The 21,702-nt window shown below is 58.5% G+C and overlaps 2 protein-coding genes across 5 annotated transcripts; one reads left to right on the plus strand and one right to left on the minus strand.

The window, feature by feature from the left end:
• Positions 1 to 254: 254 nt before the first annotated feature.
• On the plus strand, positions 255 to 19,282 carry BCKDHA (branched chain keto acid dehydrogenase E1 subunit alpha). 4 transcript variants are annotated; one of them, XM_059151379.1, is made up of 9 exons: positions 255 to 419; positions 8,549 to 8,731; positions 8,835 to 8,921; positions 12,535 to 12,643; positions 15,539 to 15,700; positions 17,242 to 17,448; positions 17,667 to 17,808; positions 18,039 to 18,210; positions 18,767 to 19,282. In XM_059151379.1, exons 1-9 carry the CDS (start codon positions 303 to 305, stop codon positions 18,935 to 18,937), a joined length of 1,350 nt encoding a protein of 449 aa, XP_059007362.1. In that variant the 5' UTR covers positions 255 to 302; the 3' UTR covers positions 18,938 to 19,282. The 4 variants fall into 4 exon arrangements, with proteins under 4 accessions (XP_059007362.1, XP_059007363.1, XP_059007364.1 ...); XM_059151380.1 differs by lacking the exon at positions 15,539 to 15,700; XM_059151381.1 differs by lacking the exon at positions 8,549 to 8,731 and having other exon boundaries at positions 264 to 419.
• Positions 19,283 to 19,665: 383 nt separating this feature from the next.
• On the minus strand, positions 19,666 to 21,604 carry B3GNT8 (UDP-GlcNAc:betaGal beta-1,3-N-acetylglucosaminyltransferase 8). The gene is made up of 2 exons (XM_059151384.1): positions 21,480 to 21,604; positions 19,666 to 21,097 (listed from the first exon to the last, which is right to left on the minus strand). The coding sequence occupies exon 2, from the start codon at positions 21,063 to 21,065 to the stop codon at positions 19,872 to 19,874; it is 1,194 nt and encodes a 397-aa protein (XP_059007367.1). The 5' UTR covers positions 21,066 to 21,097; positions 21,480 to 21,604; the 3' UTR covers positions 19,666 to 19,871.
• Positions 21,605 to 21,702: the final 98 nt, after the last annotated feature.

Below are 21,702 nucleotides of genomic sequence, written 5' to 3' on the forward strand. Positions count from 1 at the left end.
AGAAGAGGGGGCGGGCATTGGCGTGGGCTCATCCTACCCGAGGCCCCGGGACCTAAAGCCCTGGGGCTCCAGTCAGGTTGTCCTCCTCTTTGCCTGTTCTAGTAACAACTAAGATGAGGCGGTCAGAGTGATTTTGGAAAGCTAGATTGTTTGGCCCTCCCATACCTGTGCTGCAGAGACCTCAGGATTAGCACCTTGTGGTTTTTGGCAGGGCGGTGCTAGCAGTTGAATCAGGTTCATAAAGGGGCAGCCCCCAGCCTAGCTGAGGAGAGGGGCGGAGCGCTGTGGGGTTGTTAGCCAAAATGGCGGTGGCGGTGGCGGTGGCGGCTGCGGCGGCGAGAATCTGGGGCTCAAGTCGAGGCTTGGGCCAGGCTGGCCTCCTCCTGCGGCGGTCTGGGGCTCGCGGCCTGGCTAGATCTGTGAGTACCTGGGGAAGTTTTCTCTGAGGGAAAATAGGGATGTCAACACCGTCTTCCCATGTGGGGGTCTGTGCAGGGAGTGAAGAGGGGACCGTCACAGAAGGGACAGGGGCTGAGAGAACTACTCGGAGAGGACACTCGGGAAGGACTTCCACTTCCTCAGGAGAGAAGTGAGGCAGATCCTTCGTGGGCCCGGAGGGAGGGAGACAATTTGGGGAGAGGGAGGGGATTCCTTTTTAGTTGCTGCTCATCCCCGCGGGAGGCCGCGTGGACCCGGGACACGGGAGGAAGGCGAAACATTTCCTCGGAGGCATTGGAGAGTGAAACTGCCCAAGGGAGAGACTTTCTTCTTGGTAAAGATTCCCTCTCCCCCTTCAAAAAGGAGAAAAAAAGAGAAAGGGTTTTCCGGCGCGGGCTTTTAAAGTGTCCTGCTTTTCTTTGTTCCTTTACTGCTGTTCTGATTTTAAAATGAATTGCGTAACAAAGTCGTTTGATCTAGTGTCCCGGATCGAATGTCAGAAAAAGGACCTGTCTGTTTCGGTCATTCAGCAGAGGAGATAACGTATAAAAAATTGTTGACGAAAAGAGCTAGAGAGGTCCAGGCGGAGCAGCACCCTGTCGACATTTCTGAGTAACATTTGAGAAATGCCTAGTTCTTTTTTTTTTTTTTTTTTTTAAAGATTTTATTTATTTGAGAGCGAGCGAGATAGGGAGGTTGGGAGAGCATGAGCTGTGTTGAGTGGCAGAGAGAGAGAGAGAGAGAGAAGCAGACTCCCTGCTGAGCAAAGAGCCGGGTTTGGGGCTTGATTCTAGGACTCCGTCAAGACCTGATTGGAAGGCAGCTGCTTAAGGGAAGGCAGATGTTTAACCGAATGAGCCACCCAGATGCCCCCAAGAAATGCTTAATTCTTATCAAAAGGGTCGGAATCCTCTTGGGTTGATGCTGCTAACTGTAAGTTCACACAGCAGAAGTCTAGCTGGAAGTTTGATTAGAGGGAGAGAGGCACTGGGCTGTGGAAGAGCCATGAACTTAAATTTCACACACCAGAGAGAATGGTGTTTCGGAAGGTGAGTTCATATCCCTGCTGCTTTCCAGCTATGTGGTCTTGGGCAAAGGACTGCTCCTCTGGACCTCTACAGAGGGGTGCATTTTCCTCTTTTTAAAATGCTAACTGACTACCTTGTAGGGTTGTAGTAAAATTAAAGAAATGTAAAGTGATGGGCGCCTGGGTGGCTCAGTTGGTTAAGCAACTGCCTTCGGCTCAGGTCACGGTCCTGGAGTCCCGGGATCGAGTCCCGCATCAGGCTTCCAACTCCATGGGGAGTCTGCTTCTCTCTCTGACCTTCTCGCCTCTCATGCTCTCTCTCACTGTCTCTCTCTCGAATAAATAAATAAATCTTAAAAAAAAAAAAAAAAAAAGAAATGTAAAGTGAGAACTGGACCTGATATTTGATAAGGGCAATAGGAATGTTGGTCACTGTTGAAAGTAAGGGTGGAGGGAAGGGACAGAAACTGACCTTGGAGATCAGAAGAAAAAAGGAGGTGACCTTGGCAGGACCTGGATTGGTGAAGGCCCTTGAAAGGAAAACTGTCCAGATCTTCTGGGGTTGAGTCTGGCCCTCCGATCCCTAATCCTTTAGGAGAGTAAGGTAGACTCTGTAGGAGGACACTCTATATAAGGAGAGAAGCAGGGGAGGAGAGTGAAGAGGGTGGGCCTGGCATAAGGAGAGCGGACATAGATAGGAAAAGGAGACACTTGAAGCAGGTAATTCTGGAAAGATTTCTGGAGGAGGCTGGGGGTGGGGCAGCTTCCTGTGTTTGGGCTGTTCTTTGTGGCTGTTTTTGGAGCAAGCAGATCCTGATCCTAGTCCCAAGAGTCCATTGGCTGGGCCTGTGGGGCGGGAGGTGGGTAGGGCAGAAAGCAGGGAAAGGTCATTTATGGCAGATTAAATCTGCTTCATTCCAGGCTCAGACTCCCTGCTGCTTTTCCCTCTTGACTCTCCTTCATTTTTTTGGTGGGTGATGTGAATGAAAGGGAGATTTTTTTGGAGGGAGTCTTTCATAGTACTTACGTTTTATTTGTGCATTTAAAATTTTATTTATTTATTTATTTGACAGAGAGAGGACACAAGCAGAGGAAGCAGCAGGCAGAGGGAGAGGGAGAAACAGGCTCTCCACAGAGCAGGGAGCCTGATGCAGTCCCAGGACCCTGGGACCATAACCTGAGCCAAAGGCAGCTTCTCTCTCTCCCTCTCTAACTCTCTCTCTTTTTTTGAAGATTTAATTAATTTATTTATTTGACAGAGATCACAAGCAGGCAGAGATAGAGGAGGAAGCAGGTTCCCTGGTGAGCAGGGAGCCCGATTCGGGGCTGGATCCCAGAACCCTGGGATCGTGACCCAAGTCGAAGGCAGAGGCTTTAACCCACTGAGCCACTCAGGGGCCCCCTGAAGGCAGCTTCTTAATCAACTGAGCAGCTCAGGAGTCCCTATTTGTGTATTTTTAAGTTTATATATTTGTATAGTCCTTGCTTGCTTTTCCCCACTTTTATTACTCTCACTTGTTTTTATTTTTTTATTTTTTCAATTTTTAAAGTAATCTCTATACCCAATGTGGCTCTCAAGCTCACAACCCAGAAATCATGAGTTGAATGCTCTACCCACTGAACAGCCTGGAGTCCCTCTCCCACTTGTATTTTCTAAGATTAAAAAGGAGACCATTTTTGAGAGAAGGGAAAGAGTAGTGGGATTTAGTCAAACAATATTTTAAACAATTTTGTTGTTGTTGTTTATTTGCCAGAGAGAGAGACACAGAGAGAAGGAGCACAAGCAGAGGGAGTGGGAAAGGGAGAAGCAGGCTTCCCCCTGAGCAGGTAGCCTGACTGGGGGCTTGATCCCAGGACCCTGGGATCATGACCTGAGCTGGAGGCAGACAATTGATTGAGCCACCCAGGCGCCTTCTAGTCAAAGAAGATTGCAGACTAGGATCTGTCCGCTAGAACATTCTGCAGTAGTGATGGTGTGTTTTTGTGCTAGGTGTGTGCTGCCCAGTATAGTAGCCACTTGACTACACTTGGGTACTGAGCTCTCAGTGTGATCAGTATGGCCCAGGAACTGAAGTTTTCATTTTATTTAATTTTAATCAGTTTAAATAGCCGCAGGTGGCTGGTGGCTGCCATATTGGATGGTGGTGCAGGGCCAAGTGCAGAGATCCTGCTTTGGGGGAGGGTGGAGGGGCTGTGTTGCACCTGACAGGTGGGTGGTTGGGGGAAAGGCTCGGGCTGCCTGACTTCATCTCTGCCTGCTTGCCTCTCTTTTCCACGTTCCTGTTGCTCAGGAAGTGTTTGTCTGATTCCCCTGCTTCCGGGCAGGTGATAGCAGACATTTCAGTGCTCAGAGAGAAGAGGAGAAAGGAAACTTAATTGTCAGGGAGTCCTGAGCTGGTTTCTCAGCCAACACTCCAAGAACCAAGAGGGATCCCAGCCAAGTCACTTTACTTCTGTGAGCCTAGCAGGTGGGGTGACTTGAGTCCCTCCTCTGGGAGGGAGGAAACACCTAGAGCTCGCTCTTTGTGGATCATCAGTGATGTTGTTTCTCTGACTGTCGGGAGCTGAGTCCTCTGTATCGTGAAGGCCACAGAACACAGGGGCTCTGGCAAGCATGATGCGGCCCGGGGCACTGCTAGCGGGAAGTCCCAGCGCCCCATGTGCCATCTCCAGGCGGCGGTGCCCAGTGTGCGTGGAGGCACGAATGGAGATGGGCATCGCTTATCTCCTCACTGTATGGGTCCATTGCCCTCTTGACGGGTGGCTTGAGGTCCAAGGCCTCATTTTTCACATCAGGAAACACTTAGGAGTTACATCACCAACTCAGTCCGTCATTCCGTCTAATACAGCCACACTGCAAGGTACTGGCAGTTTTCTTCTGTCATGAGTGGGGAAACTGAGGCCTGGGGAGGTGAGGTCTGAACTTGGCCTTCTGGACCGTAAAGCCCAGTGTCTCTCCATAGTACCAGGCTGCTAGGAGAAGCAATAGGGCTTCAGTTCAAGTCTTGCAACATCGTCCTTGGTCTGGTCTTGGGGGTCTGGTCTCGGCGTGTAACAGCAGCTTCTGCTTGGGGCCTTAGGGGCTGATGAGAAACTAGTGGGGAGCACCCCAGCCCCCATCACGCCCTTCCCTCCCTGCCCTTCAGCCCCTTGGGCCCCTTTGCCCTCCCTTGAATGAACTCCTTCTACCTGGAGGCCTTTGTGGGAATATGATACTTTAGGTGTCAGCTGACCAGCCGCTTCCTGGGAGAAGCGTTCCTGACCAGTGTCCATCTGTAAAACGGGGACATCGGTGGCACTTCTCTCAGAGAGACATGAAGATGAAAGCAAATGGTTCTTAGGAGGCACTTGTCCTGAGTACTCGGTAGGATCTCAAGAAGTGGGGAGGCTACAGTTTTTCTCCAGGGACAGTAAGTCTGGGGCTGTCAGAAAGGGTGTCCTCCCTCGGGACTTCCCGCTAGCAGTGCCCCGGGCCGCATCATGCTTGCCAGAGCCCCTGTGTTCTGTGGCCTTCATGGTACAGAGGACTCAGCCCGCTGGCAGCATCCACAGAACTGTCCACGGCCAGACCTCCCTTTCTCTCTAGCGCTCCTTGGGCAGCTCTGTACACCACGTTGTCATGATCTCCCTGCCCTGGGGCAAATCACTCCCCTCCCCAACCAGCCCCCAGACCTGAAGTGAGAGGATCCTGCCATCTCCATGGGTTCAGAGAAGGTGGGGAAGTGCATGGTATCAGCTCTCCTTCCTAATGTGTTGCAGCCTCATTCATTCTCTGCTCTCTCCACTCACCTTGGCCTTGCTGGTTGCTGGGGACTGGTGCCTTCCTCCCCCAGCCTCTGCCTGCCTCGCCCCTGCTGGTTCAGCAGGCCTCGGTGTAACTCCCCCTTCTCCAGAAAGCTTTCCCTCATGTTCCCTCTGATGCTGGTCACAGAAGATCCCCCTAGAGCCATCTCCCCCTGCACGTGTGGAGTAGCAGTTCTCGTCCTTTCCACAAGGGGACACTGGTTCAGGGAGACCTGATGGCGTTGCTGGATAGAACAGAGCCCCGACCAAGCCTTTTAGCACTGGAGTCCCTTCTCCTCCCCCTCCTAGTGGGCGTCCACCTGGCACCTGCTGCAGCCTGTAACCCTCGTGTTGGGTGTTGGTCACCTGGCCACCCCTCTCCTCTTCAACCAGTTTAGGGCCCAGTGGGGTGCCATTCAGTAGCTTCGGGCTGCGGGGGGGGGAGTCTTAATTAACCTTGGGGAGTGGCTCCACAGGGGGCCTGGCACCGAGTACCTGCTGGGCCATGCAACCCTCCAGGGCAGGCCTCTGTTTCCTGTGTGGCTGGAGCCAGGCTTTGTGCGGCCATTGTAAGCTGCCTGCCACCACCTCCGCAAACTATCCCCTCCTCCCCACAGTCAGAAGAAAAAGAGGGTGGAGTCGCATCCTTCCTTAGGCCATTCTACACTCCTCCCCCGGGGGGACATTTCCTCTGGGCTGGCCACTCACCCAGTCAGCACAGTAGCCTTGGGGTCCGCACCCCAGTGTCACAGGCCCAGGAAGGAAGTTCTCCCCCTCCGCCCCGCAAGGCAAGGCCAGTGTGGGGTGTGCCAGGGTGCCCCGGTGGCCGCTGCTCAGCCACCAGAGGCAGGCAGAGCCCTGTCCTGACAGCCCAGTCTGTTCTCAGCCCTGTAACCTCGTCCTCTGCCCCCTGCCAGCCCCGAACCCCCAGCCGGCCTGTTCCACCACCTGCTGTTACTGTCCAAGGTGCCCTGCTGCCAGACCTTCTCCCCAGCTTTTCCTTGTCCTCTTCCCGAAGGGCCAGCCATTTTCTGTTTCCCATTTCATACCCTTCTGAGGTTTTGGGGTGGTTTTCCTTTCTACCAAGTTTTGAGCTCATGAATGCATCCCATCCATGTGCTTTGTGTCCCTCATGTCAGGAACTTTCTGTTTCAGCCCTGTGTAGCCGTTCTACACATGAGGAAATTCGTGGGCACAGGGCGTTTTGCAAAGAGCCACGTGGTGAGATCAGATTCTGGCACCCACATCAGTCGGGCTCCAAGGCCAGCAACCCCACACACTCATCCCTCTGTCCCTTTGGTAATGGCCTGCCGAGTGCCTGCTGTGAGAATCGAGCCCAACACGCTCCCTGCCCTCCCCGAGCTTGTGATCTGTGTGGGAGGCAGACACAGACTGCCGATCCTGGGGGTGGGGGGGACAGAAAGTTCTGGCCAGTGTGGGTGCTCAGGAGGGGGGTGTGCGGGTGGCCGGAGTTCAGTGGCTTCCCTCACAAGCAGGGGAAGTCTGCCGCTGTGGTCACGCCTGGACCTGCCCTGCCGTGGGGAGTGTCGTTTCCTTTATTTCCTCACAGCCATAGACGCAGATAAAAGCCCCCGTGCTCACGCTTCCCCCTGGATCCTTGGCTGCTCTGCCAGGCAATTCAAGGAGGGGGAGTGGGGTGCACACCTGAGCACTTGAGGGGTGTTGGGGAGCCAGCCAGTTGCTTGTTGAGTTCCTCCCGGAGGCAAAGCCGTGATCCCCATAGATGGGCAGGCAGAAGCTGGGTCAGCCATGGCAGCTGGGGGGACGAGCAGGGCTTTGGGGTCTGCTTCTCAGCCCGGCCTGCTTTGGAAGCTGACTGACCTGTTTGTAGCTGTGGTGCAGGTGATGTTACCCCCAGTATCTCTGCTTCCTCCCTCCTCAGGCCAGAGCAGGCAGGCTGAGGACCCAGTGATATTGTGGGTGCAGAGCTCCACTGGCAGCTGGCCAGGCTTGCTTAAGGGGAGCACTGGCAGTGCTGAGACCAGGTCAAGGCTGAGAAATGGGGTTGGCACCCAGAGGCTGCCCAGTGGACTTTTCCTGGGTTTTCTCTGCCAGCAGAGGGGGTGCCATGTCCGCCAACCCCCAGGGCTTCTCTAGCCATCCAACTTCTTCCAGTTTCCACAAGTGACATTCCATCCTTCGCTTTCTGTCTTTGGCATGTTCTGTGACTCTGGCCTCCGGGGCTCCTTCCCTGACCCCCAGCTTCCCTCTCACTCTCAGGTTGCTTCCTTAGGAAGCCTGGCTCCTTCCCACTCTCCCATGCTCAAGGCTTCTCTTGGGCAAGGATGGATCAGCCCCAGCCTCAGCTGCACTTGCTTGGCCGCCAGCTTCCTCCCTGGGCAGCAGTGACAGATGTCTTGCTTCTCTTAGGTCCCCAGAACCCGGCTCAGGGCTCGGAACAAAGCAGGTGCTCAAGTATTTGTTGAAGGAGTCCATCTGGGCCTAGAGGGGTGGGGGTTGGGACAGGAGCATAGAGACCATCGAAGCATGGAAGCTTGCTGGGGGAAGAGGGGAACAGACGTTCAATAAAGAGATGGATGCAGCCGTGTGGTGGTGGCAGAAGTGACCGTTGACATTTCCTGAGCGTTTGCCCTATGACTTCCAAGTACTCTGTTAACCAGTTTTGTGTGCAGGATGTTGTTCAAGCCTCACGACCCTTCCACGAGGTGGTTTCCCTTTTACAGATGAGAAAGGGGCCCCTGGCAGAGGGGAAGTCACTCTCCTCTGATCACCTAGTAAGGGATTTGAACCCAGGCAGGCTGACACCTAGGACCCCAGAGACTTCCTCGATCCTGGGTGTCCACCCTAGTTGTGTGGGGGCAGTGAAGAGCCCATCCGGCCGGCTGGAGGGTACTGAGGGTGGGTGAGCCTGCGGTGGCAGTTGGTGACGGTGAATGGGGGTATCTGGTCAGACTGGAGAGGCTTTGAATGCCAGGGTGAGGCATCAGGGCTTCAGACAGAGCAACTCCTGGTTCTTGAGCCGACTGACTGCTGCTCTGCAGGTGTTTAATCTTTACAGCCGCCTTATGCAATAGATGGTATCTGCCCCTCAGTTTTACAGATGAGGAGACGCAGAGGAGTTCTGGTGACTTGCCCAAGGTCACACATCAAGAAAGCGGTGGAGCTGCGATCCGTACTCAGTGTGTCAGGCCACAGGGCCCACTGGGGTCCAGGGGCTTAACTACCAGGCCATACTGCCTGCTGCCCTGAGGTCAAGCCAGGAAAGCCTCTGCTTCTCCTGACATGAGCACCCCCGCCCCCACCCTCCTGTCTCCCCAGCTCCCCCAGAGACAGGAGCAGCAGCACTTCCCGTCCCTGGATGACAAGCCCCAGTTCCCGGGGGCCTCGGCGGAGTTCATAGACAAGCTAGAATTCATCCAGCCCAATGTCATCTCTGGGATCCCCGTCTACCGTGTCATGGACCGGCAGGGCCAGATTATCAACCCCAGCGAGGATCCCCACGTGAGAGGCCCTCTCCTTCCCCTACTGTGTCTCCCATGCCTGGGCTCCTTGTCTGTCTCCTCTCTGGTCCCAACTGCCCCATGTCTGTCTGCTCCGCCCGCAGCTGCCCCAGGAGAAGGTGCTCAAGCTGTACAGGAGCATGACTCTGCTCAATACCATGGACCGCATCCTCTACGAGTCCCAGCGCCAGGTGCGTGCGCTGGGCCTGGGGAGGGGGGTTCCTTAGGTCGCTCTCCCTGTGTTCGAGCCAGAAGATGACTCCCAAGGTGGGGGGATTGGAGGTCCTTTGTCTTGGTGTCCTCAGAGTCCTTGAGGTTCTCAAGGATAGAGAACATTGGAGGAGAAGTATGGGACGGGTGCTGCCTGAGGGCGGAAGCATGGATCAGATCCTCCCGTGTTCCTGGCCGGGGGCGTGTCTGTGCTGGGGACGATCCCGCAGGAAGACCTGACAGGCTTTCCCTTGGGGAGCTCCCAGTCCTGAGAAACCAGGGTGCCACTCTGTGCTTCTGGGCGCCTGCGTCACACAGACTGTGAGCCTCAGCTGTGTCTGTGGTCGTGCACAGAGACCTCGTCAGAGCAGTGTCAACAAAGAGGCAATTTATGGACTCAGGTAACTTCACTTTCAGAGGGTCCTGTTTCAGGTGTGGCCGGATCCCAGGAGCTCAGTGTAATCAGACTTGTTTCTCTCACCTGGTGTCTTTTCCATGCTCTCAGCTTCCTGCATCTGGCAGGTCTAGGCTCAAGGACAAGTGGCGGAGAGAGGATCAGGGCACAGGCTCCAGGGCAGGACTTTACAACCCAAGTCTTCATTCTGCCATTTTGTAGCTGTGCCCTGGGGGAGTCACTTCATTTGTCAGGTCTTCCCGTTGCCTTAAGGACTGCCAGTGGCATATGTTGTGGCCTTAGGAAGAATGACATTGGTGTTTAGCCAGCATGCGGTAAATACTAGCTATCTTAATCCTGCCAAGCTCACAACCTTTTTGCTTAGCAGCGGAAAGAGAATGTTTGTTTCCTGAGGTTCCAGCAAAGGCCAGGGCTAATGCTCGTGGTCTGAGCTTTGGTCACAGACCCTGCCTTCAGCCAGCCCTTGGCCAGGAGAACCATGTGCCATCCCTAGGATCCAAGAGAGCAGTGGAATCCATTCCTCCCAGGGCCCAGGGTTCCTGTGGGAAAGGTGGGATGAATGTTGGGCAGTGGGCCCTTGGGTGCCTGCGGCACCTGCTGGGACAGGAGTAGGGATGGGCCTGAGAATCAAGCCCCCAGGCCATCCTGTGGACTAAAGCATGAAACTCCCTGGCCTATGAGACAGGACACTACCTCTGGGTTTTCCAACTTAGGGTTGTACTTCCACCCCAAAACTTGCCCAGAAACTTCCCTTGGCTCCTGTACCCCACAGGGGCAGGCCTGGCCTTTCCTCTTCCCCTATCCCCCATTCCCCTGTGGCCTGGGCTCTCTGGGCTCTCTGCAGCCTTACCGCCAAGGCTGGGCCACCCCTCCCCCGCTCTCAACATGCCTGGGCTCCTCCCTGCCTGAGTTGGCTGTGCAGACGGGAGCTTTGGAATCTGAGAGATGCGAGTCTGGTCACAGCGGGGACTTTGGGCAGCGATTTTGCCTGCCTTTGCCTCAGTTTCTTCGGTATGCTAAAAAGTGGGGATAGCAAGGTAGGGGTAGGAATTCTGTGAGGCCCAGCGCACAAAGCGCCTTGTCCCCTGGCTGAGGAGGCCAGTAGGATCAGAGCAGACCTCAGTAAGATCCACTCCTGTGTCAAGGCTCAGCTTATATTAGCCAGGCTTCTGCTCAGCTGTAAGTAACAGACCTCCCCCAGGTGCCCCCCAAATCCTAACAGAAACCAATGCAGTCGCTTAAACAGACAGATTAGGAGGGCTTTTAATCTTGCATAGAGGAAATCTGAAAATGGGGTGTGGGGCCAGTATGGTGGCCTCACGATGTCACTGGATACCCAGCTTCGGCTTCTAGCCTCGAGGGTCCTTCATGAGCCAAATGGCCACCGGAGCTACCTTCATCATGCCGCATTCCAGGCAGTAAGTGGAAGGAAGGTGGCAGGTCAAACATGGCATGTCCCAGCTATCTCCTCATGCCCACTGTTCTAGAGCTTTGCAGGCAATCCCACTCAGTAGCGTCTGAGACACTGCATGTGGTGCTCTCAGCTGCAAGGAGGCTGAAATGTGGTCTTTCCTTGTGGGCAGCTGGTGCCTGTGGAATGCAATCTCGGTTAGCAAGCACAAAGAGGGGTAGGATACTGGGTAGGTGACCAGTGACCTCTGCCTTGAGCTCGGTCCGGTTTCCTGGGTAGGAGGCCTCTCCAGCTCCTCCCCACACCACCCTTGACAGCCCTCCCAGGCCTCTAGCACCCAGCATCAGCCCATGTGGCTGTGGGAAGTCAATTAACTTTTAATTGGCTCCCAACTTAGAGGAAAGCTTTATTCATCTAGTTCTCCCACCATGACAGCCTGAGCTGCAGAACACATGAGGACTGGGCAGGGGGCATCCCTCAGATACTGACCGGAGCTCTCTCACTTTACATGTGGTGCCGGGGAGCTTAGTTCTGGCTGTGTGCCAGGGGTGCCGCAGATACCCGGCCATACTTCACATCTTAGCCCCAGATCTACTTGGCTTCTTGCCTTGGCTGTCCCACACCAAGTTTAGCCTGTCCAGACTTGACCTCGGCATCTTCCTCTCTCGGGCTATTTCTCAGTGGAGGGTGCCACCATTCACCCATCTGCCCAAGCTGGAGACCTGCATCTCCTCCCTGTCTCCATTCTCCCCCTCGCATCACTTTCTCCTATCTACTTTACTTTGTCCCTCCCTGTTTAGTTAAAAATCTATTCTGCTGCTCAGCACCACGTCAGGAGCCTAGATTTCCTGCATTTCTGCTTCACCATCGTGGGCGAGTTGGCTTTCATCCCACAGGTGTTGCCTCATTTTCGCAAGATGGCTGCCACAGGTCCAGCCTCCCAGCAGTGTGCCAGGCAGAAGAAGGGCTGGAGCCAGCAACACTCATCTCTTTTATCAGGAAAGCCAGAGAAGTCTCTGGCTGGAACTGTGTCTGTGGCCACCTCTGGCTATAAGGGAGATTTGGAGAATGTTTGGCTTTTCCAGGCTCTAGAGTTGGGGGGCTCAGAAGAAGGGAGTCGGCCAGGGCGTCAGTGTGGGCAGGGTCTGCCGCTCCTTGGCACTTTGACTCTGCTTAAGCCTCTCCCCTCCACTTCTCTGCCTGCCTCCTGCCGTGACCAGGCCCAGCTACCACCCCTCTTGCCTGGTGGGCTGCACTCAGTCCTGCTACCACCATCCATTTCCCACATGATAGCCAGAGAGCTGTTCCTGAACTGTTGCTCTGGGAAGAGCTGTGGGCGCAGTTCTCAAGGTAAAGTCCTGTTGTGTCATTCACGGCCTTACTGGGCACTGCCTCTCCGCCTGGTCTGTCCCCACCCCTCCCACTTTCTGTCCCAGCCATTCTGGCCTCGTGGCCTTAACTGTTATCTCTCCTTGGAAACCTGCATCTCCCCCAGCTTTGCCCGGCTCAGGCATTTCTCCCTGCTGCCCCTCTGTGGTGGGCTGCACACACACGTCGGCCTCCTGCAGAGCCCCGGCAGAGTCCCGGCGCTCTGCCTCTCACCAATCTGGCAGTTCCTCTGGGAAGGTGGGAACCCCAGCCTGGCCTGGCCCAGGAAGTGTGTCTGGGGATGAGTGAAGTCTCCAGAAGCTGGGCAGTTATCTGGATGGTTGCCTGTCATTGCCCAGCATAATGGAGCCCGGGCCCCCGGGCCCTCCTGCACCCCCAGGGCCGGATCTCCTTCTACATGACCAACTATGGCGAGGAGGGGACGCATGTGGGGAGTGCAGCGGCGCTAGACAACACGGATCTGGTGTTTGGCCAGTACCGGGAGGCAGGTACGTCTGCCGTGTTGGTGGCCTGCGTCTGTGGTCCCCATGGAGACAGGTCAGGCCCTGTCCCTCTGGGTGGTTAGGGGAGGCCCGTGTTAGCTACCCTGGCTGCTCTTCTAGGAGCAGCTTGATGTCAGGGAGGATTAAAGGACTGCAGGGAGAGCTTTCTGAGCAAAAAAGGGCCAAGCCAGGTCCAGGGGTGTGTGGCGGCAGGCTTCCTCCGTCTGGAGGCCAGGCAGGGAGGCTTATAGAGAAGAGCCTATGCTTGGGCCTCTCTGTGCTCTGCCGGCTGCCACTGTCAAGTTCGGGTCAAATTGCTTCCCTTCTGTGAGCCTCTGCTCTGTGATCTCCAACACAGAACTGCTGATGGCACTGTGACCCCTGCTTGGTGAGTGCTGGCAGCATGCAGTCAGGGCAGGCCTAGCCTCAGGGGCCCCACATGGGGACCCCCGTCCAGAGTGTAGGGCTCCCCTGGCCTCTCTGGGCTCTGTGTCCTTCAGGGAGCAGAGCAAACAGGAGGCCCTGGCAGTGGCAACCCAGACTGGCCCCTTCTGAGTGAGGGAGTGACAGAACGAGAGGTGTGAAGCAGGTCGATGAGCATGGAGGAGTGACTGGGTAAGGGCTGTGGAGGGGAGTCACGGGGCAGGGGACACAAAGCCCGCAGCACAGGGTCTGGCACTGGGTAAGCGCTCCAAGTTGGAGGTGATGTGCGATATGCCGGTGGGGGTGGGGGACTCTCACCTGGGACAGCTCTTCAGCAGCGGGCAGGCTGGCTGGGCAGGCAGTGTGGCATTCCCATCTGCTCCTGTCCCTGTCCCCTACGCTCTCCAGGTACAGAAGTCCTGTGTATTGGGTGTCCCCAGACACTGAGCTGTGGGCCCCCGCCAGATTTGCTGAGCACCTCCCACCTCCCGCTTGTTTTTGCTGAAGGGACCTCTCTGGTGAGGGCTCCAGGTGGGATGAGCAAGGGGCTTGGAGCTGTGGGCAGCCACTGGGCTCTCCACACATGGGATGGGGGGCTGGCCCTGGGTGCCCTGCAGGAAGGAGCCCTACCGCGCCGAAGCCCCCCGCAGAAGGCAGCCTGTGTCTGGGCAGCCGCGAGGGGTGGGAGTCACGGAGACCTGTGGCCGGCCTCGCTGGGGCGGCTGCTCCCCTCTCTCAGTCCCCGTCTTTGGGGTGCGGAGAACAAGGGTGCTCGGAGCAGTAGCCGGACCCCCTCCCAGCTGAGCTCTTCCAGGCCCCGGTGCTGTGCTAAGTGCTGGACCTGCTTTTGCCTGCCCTGATCCATGGGAAGGAGCCTCTCAACAGCCACGTTTCCTGTCTGAGCCAGGCGGCAGGCAGCCCAGAAGGTTCTGGCCCAGTGTGCAGGCCATGAGCCTCCTGAGGGGTGGAGCCCTCTGTGGTGCTGCCCACGCAGGGCGGTTCGGTGTAAACCAAGGATGTAAGTGGCCTGCTGGCCGTAGCACCGGCAGGAAGGGACCCTCATCAGGGAGCTCACGGGCAGCACGTTCCCACCTAGAGCAGTTGTTGCCGTGGGGCCTGTGGTTTTCCGGGGCGTCGCAGGCCCACCTGGCCCCAGGACTCCTGGCTCTGCCCGTGGCTTCTTGCGCTGTGAAGAAGGCCCCTGACATGGCCCTCAATCCCACACTGACCCGGACACCCCATCTTTGGTCTGTGTTATGTACCACGTGGCCACCCTGTGAGTATGTGTGGGTGACAGGAAACCCCACGTCTAGTTCTATGGAAGGCGAAGGCTGCTGTCCCGCCCAGCACCCCCACCCCGACTGCCACTTCAGGTGTGTGCTTGGGACCTGACTGTCTGGGCAGTGCTCACAGTGGGCGGGGTGTCTTGGCCGTGGCACCCTGTTAGCTGGTAAACACCCCCCCCAGCCCCGCTGCAGCCCCAGTCATGAAGGGTGAGCTCTGTGTGGCCCCCCACACCCCACCCACCGCCTTACGGTGTGACCTCGAGCCGGCTCTGGGAGCTCTCCTACCTCAGTTTCCCTATCTGTAAATGGGGAGAATAATGCTCCCTCAGGGGTCGTGAGGATTAAGTTAATCTCTGGAAGGTGCTCCGAAGAAAGGTGCCCGGCCCCAAGCGTTGTATCCATATTGCAGTCCTTCAGGGAGCGTGGGCACAGCCGGCACAAAATGTGGCTGGTGTGCAGTGGGACCCTGATTACATCATCACGTGAAGGAATAGTTCCCCAGTGAAGGAAGAGGTCTGGAAATGCCTGCACCAGCCAGCTGCTGCCCTGCAGTGCTCAGGTTCTGGGTGCTTCCGCGCACGTCCTTGAACCCCCAGCGTGGCCCCTCGGCTGTGGGTGTGACGATCGTCCTCCAACGAGAGCGGGTCATTGCTCATTCCAGGACCACCTTGACCTCGTCCTGTCCAACTCAGCAGGCCAGGCGCCCTTCACCCAGAGTGCTTCCATATGGTGGAGAGGTTTGGTTGGAAGAGAGGATAGTACAGCTGTGAACACATTCAAATATCATCTCTCTAGTTCAGAAATTGTGGGCTAGCGGCCTGTACTTTTACTTGGTTCATGTAATGATTTTGGAAGTAAGGTATGAGTTGAAACATCAATAGTTTCTCATTAAAAAAAAAAAAAAAAAGATTTTGCCTTCTTTTGAAAAGCCAAGCCATGAGCCATCGGGCGTCTCGGAGCAGCTGGGATGTTTGGAACAAGGCCTCCCTTTCGGGATAGGCCCGAGCTCTGTGGTCTGCCCCACCCCCTCTGAGCCTCTGAATCTGCCTCCCCTTCCCTACTCCAGTTCCCTTCTGGACCCACGGGAACGTGGAACCCAGGTGGCAGGGGCCTTGCCCTGGGACGGCCAGGGGTCGCTCTGACTCCGCGCCAGCCACAGGCTCACGCGCACCCCGCCTCCCCTGGCCTGCAGGTGTGCTCATGTACCGAGACTACCCCCTGGAGCTGTTCATGGCCCAGTGCTACGGCAACGTGAGCGACCTGGGCAAGGGCCGCCAGATGCCCGTGCACTATGGCTGCAGGGAGCGCCACTTCGTCACCATCTCGTCTCCGCTGGCCACACAGATCCCGCAGGGTGAGGACTCGTCCCGGGCTTGGGGCTCGAACACCAGTGTCCTCCCCGGCGTGGCCCAGCCCTTCTCCTTCCCTGCCCTTTTGGGGGCTCCCGGGGAAAGGGGTGCCAGTCTCGAGACTTTCCAAGCACAGACCCTTCTCGTCTGGGAGTCTCCAAAGGAGGGCTCTGGTTTGGCAGGCTGGGGCTGGCATGACCATGCTCTCGTTTCCTGACCTGCCGGTCCCATCGGTCCGCTCACCGACATGGCGACTGCGCGCGACTGAGCGAGAACCAGCTTTTTGCAAAGGGTACCTGGGCAGAGCTGAGTTCCTGCCCCCAACCCTGCTCTCCCTCAGTCCTCGGAGTCTGACTCTACTGAAGCTTACTCTGGCCAGCCCAGTCCCTAGAGCAGCGAGAGTCACTTTGCTCAAAAGTGACCGCTTAGGGAGCAGAGCCCTTGGGCCAGGCCCACACCCACATGGCATAGAGACCCCGGAACCTGCCCTCCCTCCCTGCCTGTGGTTCAGTCATGGGCCAGCTGGGCTCCGGCTGTCTCTGACTCCGGGTGGCTGAGAGACATGTGTTGCTATGTCCATGGGGCTGAGCGGTGGGATGGTCGCTGGCCCATCCGTGTGCCTTAGCTCGCTTAGCTCCAGGTGCCTGGAATAAGGCACTGTTGGCACCTCTGAGGTGGGAGGCGGGCGGCGGGCAGGGCAGCTTTGTGAGAGGAGGTGGCATGTTCCCTGAGGGTAGGTGGGATTTCCAGAAGGCTGGGCCCTGGCCCCTTACCCTCCGTTTGAGTGACTGTTAGGCCTCTTGGCTGGCAGACATTGGAATCCCTGCTATGTGGGCACTGTGCTGGGCGCAGTGAGCAAGAGACAGACGCCTCAGTCCTCCGTGTGGGGGACACAGGCAGGAAGCACACAGGGGGAGCACGGGGAGCAGATGGGGTGGGAGCAGTCCTGCAGGGACGGAGAGGGAGTTTCAGTGATGGAGGAAGGTAGGGGGTTGTGTCACAGGTGACATTTCTTACAGACCAGAAGGAGCTAGGGAGGGTGCCATGTGGGGTTGAGGCAAGTGCGTGCTAGATGGCTTGAGGGTTGGGAGCCCGTGGCAGGCGTGGAACCAGGGCGGGAGGCCAGGAGGGGCTCGGTGGTGGCGGGGGAAGGCTGTGGATCCAGGGGAGGCTGAGAGCAGTGGGAGCCTTGGGGGAGAGAGGTGCCAGGCCGGAATGGCAGCCTGGTTCACATTTTAACCATTTTAACTGGCCTCTGGCTGTCCCCGGGCAACGGGTGGGGGCGGGAGGAACAGGAGGCCAGTGAGGAGGCTGCTGGGAGCTCCGGCAAGGTGACTGGGTGAGCAGACAGACGGGAAGGAGGCCTGGAGACACGGGGTCAGATTCTGGCAGAGTTTTGAGGGTGGAAGAGGTGAGGGGAGCAGCTGGAGTCAGGGGAGTCACCATTGGCCGGGGGGGGGGGGGCAAGAGCTGGGCAGGGGCGCTGGAGTGAGAGGACAGAGCGGTGAGGGACTGCTCCTGCTCACTGCCTCCCCCGCCCCTGCAGCGGTGGGGGCAGCCTATGCGGCCAAGCGGGCCAACGCCAACAGGGTTGTCATCTGCTACTTCGGGGAAGGGGCCGCCAGCGAGGGGGACGCACACGCCGGCTTCAACTTTGCCGCTACCCTCGAGTGCCCCATCATCTTCTTCTGCCGGAACAATGGCTATGCCATCTCCACGCCTACCTCAGAGCAGTACCGCGGGGACGGCATTGGTAGGGGCCCAGTGGGCTGCTCCCCAGTCTGCGTGCTTGCCCTTCAACCCCTGCAGTCCTTTCCCTGCCCTGTCTGCAGCAGGGGGTCGCAGGAACACTGCCTTGCCTGCTCCCTCTCCCTCCTCCCTCTTCTCTGCTCATTGTCCTCATCTGAGCCCCCGCCCCCCCCCCCATGCCCAACCTGCCTCTGTCCCTGACCTGCCTTTCTGTCCCCACAGCTGCTCGAGGCCCGGGCTACGGCATCTTATCCATACGCGTGGATGGCAATGATGTATTTGCTGTGTACAATGCCACCAAGGAGGCCCGGCGGCGGGCTGTGGCCGAGAACCAGCCCTTCCTCATTGAGGCCATGACCTACAGGTGCCTGCCTCCCCCATTCCCCCTGTGGCCTTGACCCCATCTTCCCTGCATGGGTCACTGTCCCCAGAATATGACCCCAGAATAGGACCCCATCCCTTTTATTGGATACTCATGTTGGATCCCCTTTGTGGCCTCTATTCCATTGCTACTCCTTCTCCCCTAGTCTTTGCCCTCCCTCCTAACCCACTGCAGGGGGCTCCTGCCTGACTCTGGGCCCCCTCTGCCTGCAGGATCGGGCACCACAGCACTAGTGATGACAGCTCAGCCTACCGCTCGGTGGACGAGGTCAACTACTGGGACAAGCAGGACCACCCCATCTCCCGGCTGCGCCACTACCTACAGAGCCGGGGCTGGTGGGATGACGAGCAGGAGAAGGCCTGGAGGAAGCAGTCCCGTAAGAAGGTGGGGGCCTCAGGGGGCGTGGTCCCGCACAGTGTGTGGTGGAAAAGCCTGGAAGGACTGGGGGCACACAGAGCTGGGAGACCTGGGCATAGCCCAGCAGGGTCTCACTGCCGCTTGCAGTGCCAGGCTGCCTGGGCACGCGCCTTTGCCGGGTCCTAGCTGCGTCCTCGGCAGGGACATGCAGAGATCCTCGTCGGGGGCTGTGCGAGTGGTAGGTGCCTTAATCTATGTGCAGTGAGTGTCCCACTCCTCAGCCTGGAGCTGGGGCAGTGCGCCCTGTGGGAAGAGCTGTCCTGGGCTCGGGCCCTCCTTCTGGGCCTCCGTTTCCTCACATCTGAATGGCTGCTGCCTGGTCCCGCCCCACCAATCCCTGCATTTAATGCAGTGCCAGACCGCGCGGGGCACGATGGGCCTGGCTGGAGGTGCTGACGACGTGGATCCTCTCACCCCTGCCCATCCTCTTTTCTGTGCCCAGATGGGAACCCCGGCCGGGGTCCCACGGGTGCGGGGTTGGGGACCAGCTGCGTGCCTACTGTCCCCCCCCCCCCCCCCCCAGGTGATGGAGGCCTTCGAGCAGGCTGAGCGGAAGCCGAAGCCCAGCCCTAGCCTGCTCTTCTCCGACGTGTACCAGGAGATGCCCACCCAGCTCCGCAAGCAGCAGGAGGCCCTGGCCCGGCACCTCCAGACCTATGGGGAGCACTACCCTCTGGACCACTTTGAGAAGTGAGGCCTGCTCATCCCCGACCCCCACCTCAACCACCCTGAGGGGCAGCCCCACTCTGGGAGGCCCAGGGAGCAGCAGGGTACCACCCTCCTCCTGCAGTCTGCTCCCTCCACACTACTGGGGCCAGGCTCCAGCCCCCATCCCCCACTCCTCTAGGCTGTTACCTGGTGGGGCTCAGAACCCCTCCTCTCCTGTTACAGTGCCTTCTCCCGGGGGGGCTGGGCTGGGCCGGCCGGGGAGCCTTTAGGACTAGAAGCCCCGTGGGGTGGGCTTGGTGGGTCAGCCTGTGAAGTTACTTCCTCAGTGAGAAGGCGTCAGCAGGTGGCCAATAAACTCTCTTGGCTCGTACCCCTTGCTGGTCTGTTTCCTGGACGTTGGGAGGTGGGAGGAGAGCCTGGACTGGCTGGTTTTGGATCACCCGTCGTTTCACAGACCCCCCCCCCCACCCAGATAAAGAAGTCCAGGCCGTTGAGACATGTACTTCCCCCGGAAACTCTAGCAAGCTGGAGGATGGTGGCGGGGCTGGGGGGGGGGTGGTCCTCCCAAGTCAGTCTCCTGTTCTCCCTTAGGTGGGACAAGGCTGCTGTTCAGCAAAGTGACTAGGAGGTCACCAGAGCTGGCCCTACCCAGTAAGTGGGGGGAGGGTGTCCACTGTGAAGGCGGGTGCAGCTGCACTCACTCTGTCAACTCCTCCGGGGCCCCACGGGCAGGCACAAAGATGACTCCAGGTCTCAGAGTGGGGGGTGGGGGTGCATATTTTTCAAAAATAAGAAGTAGATAAAAACAGTCTATCACCTCCTGCTGCCCAGCCCCCTTGCCTGGGAGGATCAAGGAGGGACTCAGGCAGTCACAATTCTAGGGTTTCTCTCTCCCACGGAGGCCCGGGAGAGGTGATGTCCAGGTCCGCCCTCCTCCCTCTCCCCAGCACCCCCACAGCTCAGCACTGGAACTGGGGGTCCTGTAGCTGCTTCCAGAGCCGAATGCTGTTTTGGGGGCTGAGGGGCTGCACCAACAGCAAGTCCCGAAAGGTGCAGGGGTCGGCTGTTTGGTCTGCTGGCCAGGCTGTGCGGAAGCCTTTGTGATCCCTGGGGGCCAGGCCCAGGGCACGGAAGCACAGGCCTGTGTAGACGTCATCGAAGGGGAAGGGGGCCACACGGGCCGCCGCCTGCAGCAGCCAGGGGGCCAGGCGCCCGGCGATGACATAGCCACCCCCACTTGCATAGGCTGGGTAGTGACCTTTAAAGAAGGATTGGGGCACATAGAAGGGCCCTCTAGGCTTCCGGAGGGGCTTGGCCTGGGTGAAGACCTCCCCCAGGTAGAGGCCTTGGGCCCAGCTGGGCGGCAGGCCCCGCAGGTGCTCCAGGAGGGCGGGTGTGCGCACAAAGGCGTCATCTGAAGCCTGTAGCACGAAGCTGACGCCCGGGCAGTGCTCGCCCAGCCAGGCCAGCAGCAGCAAGTCTTTGAGTGTCCGATTGAAGGGGACGTCGAGGAAGTCCCAGAGCAGCAGGTCACTGTAGCGGTGGTTCTCCCAGGCCACCAGTGAGCTCAGGTCAGGCCCCCCTTCACCCTCGGGAGACCCCAGCAGGAAGAGCAGCCGGACTCCTGGAGCCGGGCCGCCCCACGTCTCCCTCACGGCCTGCCGTTCCGCAAAGCGCCCCGGTTCCGACTTCACAGCCAGCAGCAGGTAGGGGACATCGGTGCCTGAGCAGCTGGCCACTTGGCCACTGCCACTCCCAGGCCGCCAGGGTGGGAAGCTCCGGCAGGCTGCCGACAGCAGGAAGCGGCGGAGGCTCTTAGGGTAGGACTTGAAGTCTGGGATTTCGGCAGCCGCGGCGGCCCCCCAAGCCTGGCAGCCCCCTGCCTCTGCACTGTCCCCACCGGGCAGGGACCCCAACCGCCACTGCTGCTGGTTCCAGTAAGCCGAGGGCAGCGGGCCAGTGTGGCCCAGACGGGCAGAGAGGTTAGCCGGCAGGGTGGGCTCAGGGCTGGCGAGTGTGGGGCCTGGTCGGGTGTCTTGGGGTCCCTGGTAGGCTTTGCTGAGCCGAGACTCGGATGTCCACTCGATGTACACCTTGAGGCCCAGGAGCGTGAGCAGCGCTGACAGGCAGAGAAGGCACTTGGGGCAGCGCATGACCCAGCCCAGGGAAGGGGTGGCCACGGGAGCTGCAAAGGAGCCACAGAGGCCTTTGGGGTGCAGGGATGGGCGCCAGCAGTCCCTGCCGGCCCCTGTAACCGCTTCTCTCAGCCCCAGCCCCTAAACTGGCTCCCTGCCCAGGACCCAGCTCTTCCCTATTCCTGGAGCTCGGAACACTGTTCAGTTCTTCCGACTTGCTGCTGCTTCTGCCCGGCCCAGCCCATTCCACGGACCTATTCCGCAGCCCCACCCCAGGGACCAGGGCCTTGGCCATTCCAGCCCCCCTTCATCTCCTCACCGAGAGTCAGAATCGTAGGGTCCATCCTTTCACCTTCTAGAGCCCAGCTTCCCTCCTCCCAACAATCCTCACCCCAGGGAAAGGGGGCCAGAGACCTGCTCCCTCCTCTTTACCTCTGGGTTCAGCTCCCGCCCGCGCGTGGTGTCTGGGGGCCTCCGGTCAGGCCCTCCCTCGCTCGCTCCCTTCTGCCCCTGCCGAGCGGCGGTGCTGTAGTCGGAGCCCAGCCCAGCCAGTCCGGAGGGGCGGGGAGGGGCGGGGAGGGAGGCTGCCAGGGCCCCAGGGGCCGGGAGGGGCTGGGGCGGGGCCGAGGGAGGAGGGACGGGAGGGGGTGGGAGA

This window comes from Mustela lutreola, chromosome 16 (assembly GCF_030435805.1).
Source record: "Mustela lutreola isolate mMusLut2 chromosome 16, mMusLut2.pri, whole genome shotgun sequence".
NCBI lineage: Eukaryota > Metazoa > Chordata > Mammalia > Carnivora > Mustelidae > Mustela > Mustela lutreola.

Excerpts from the sequence above, each read along its gene's own strand:
- BCKDHA (XM_059151379.1), top strand. The coding sequence starts at position 303 with ATGGCGGTGGCGGTGGCGGTGGCGGCTGCGGCGGCGAGAATCTGGGGC. Across the intron at positions 8,732-8,834 it reads ACCCCAGCGAGGATCCCCAC|CTGCCCCAGGAGAAGGTGCT; the intron begins GTGAGAGGCCCT and ends CTCCGCCCGCAG. Across the intron at positions 17,449-17,666 it reads GTACCGCGGGGACGGCATTG|CTGCTCGAGGCCCGGGCTAC; the intron begins GTAGGGGCCCAG and ends CTGTCCCCACAG.
- B3GNT8 (XM_059151384.1), bottom strand. The coding sequence starts at position 21,065 with ATGCGCTGCCCCAAGTGCCTTCTCTGCCTGTCAGCGCTGCTCACGCTC.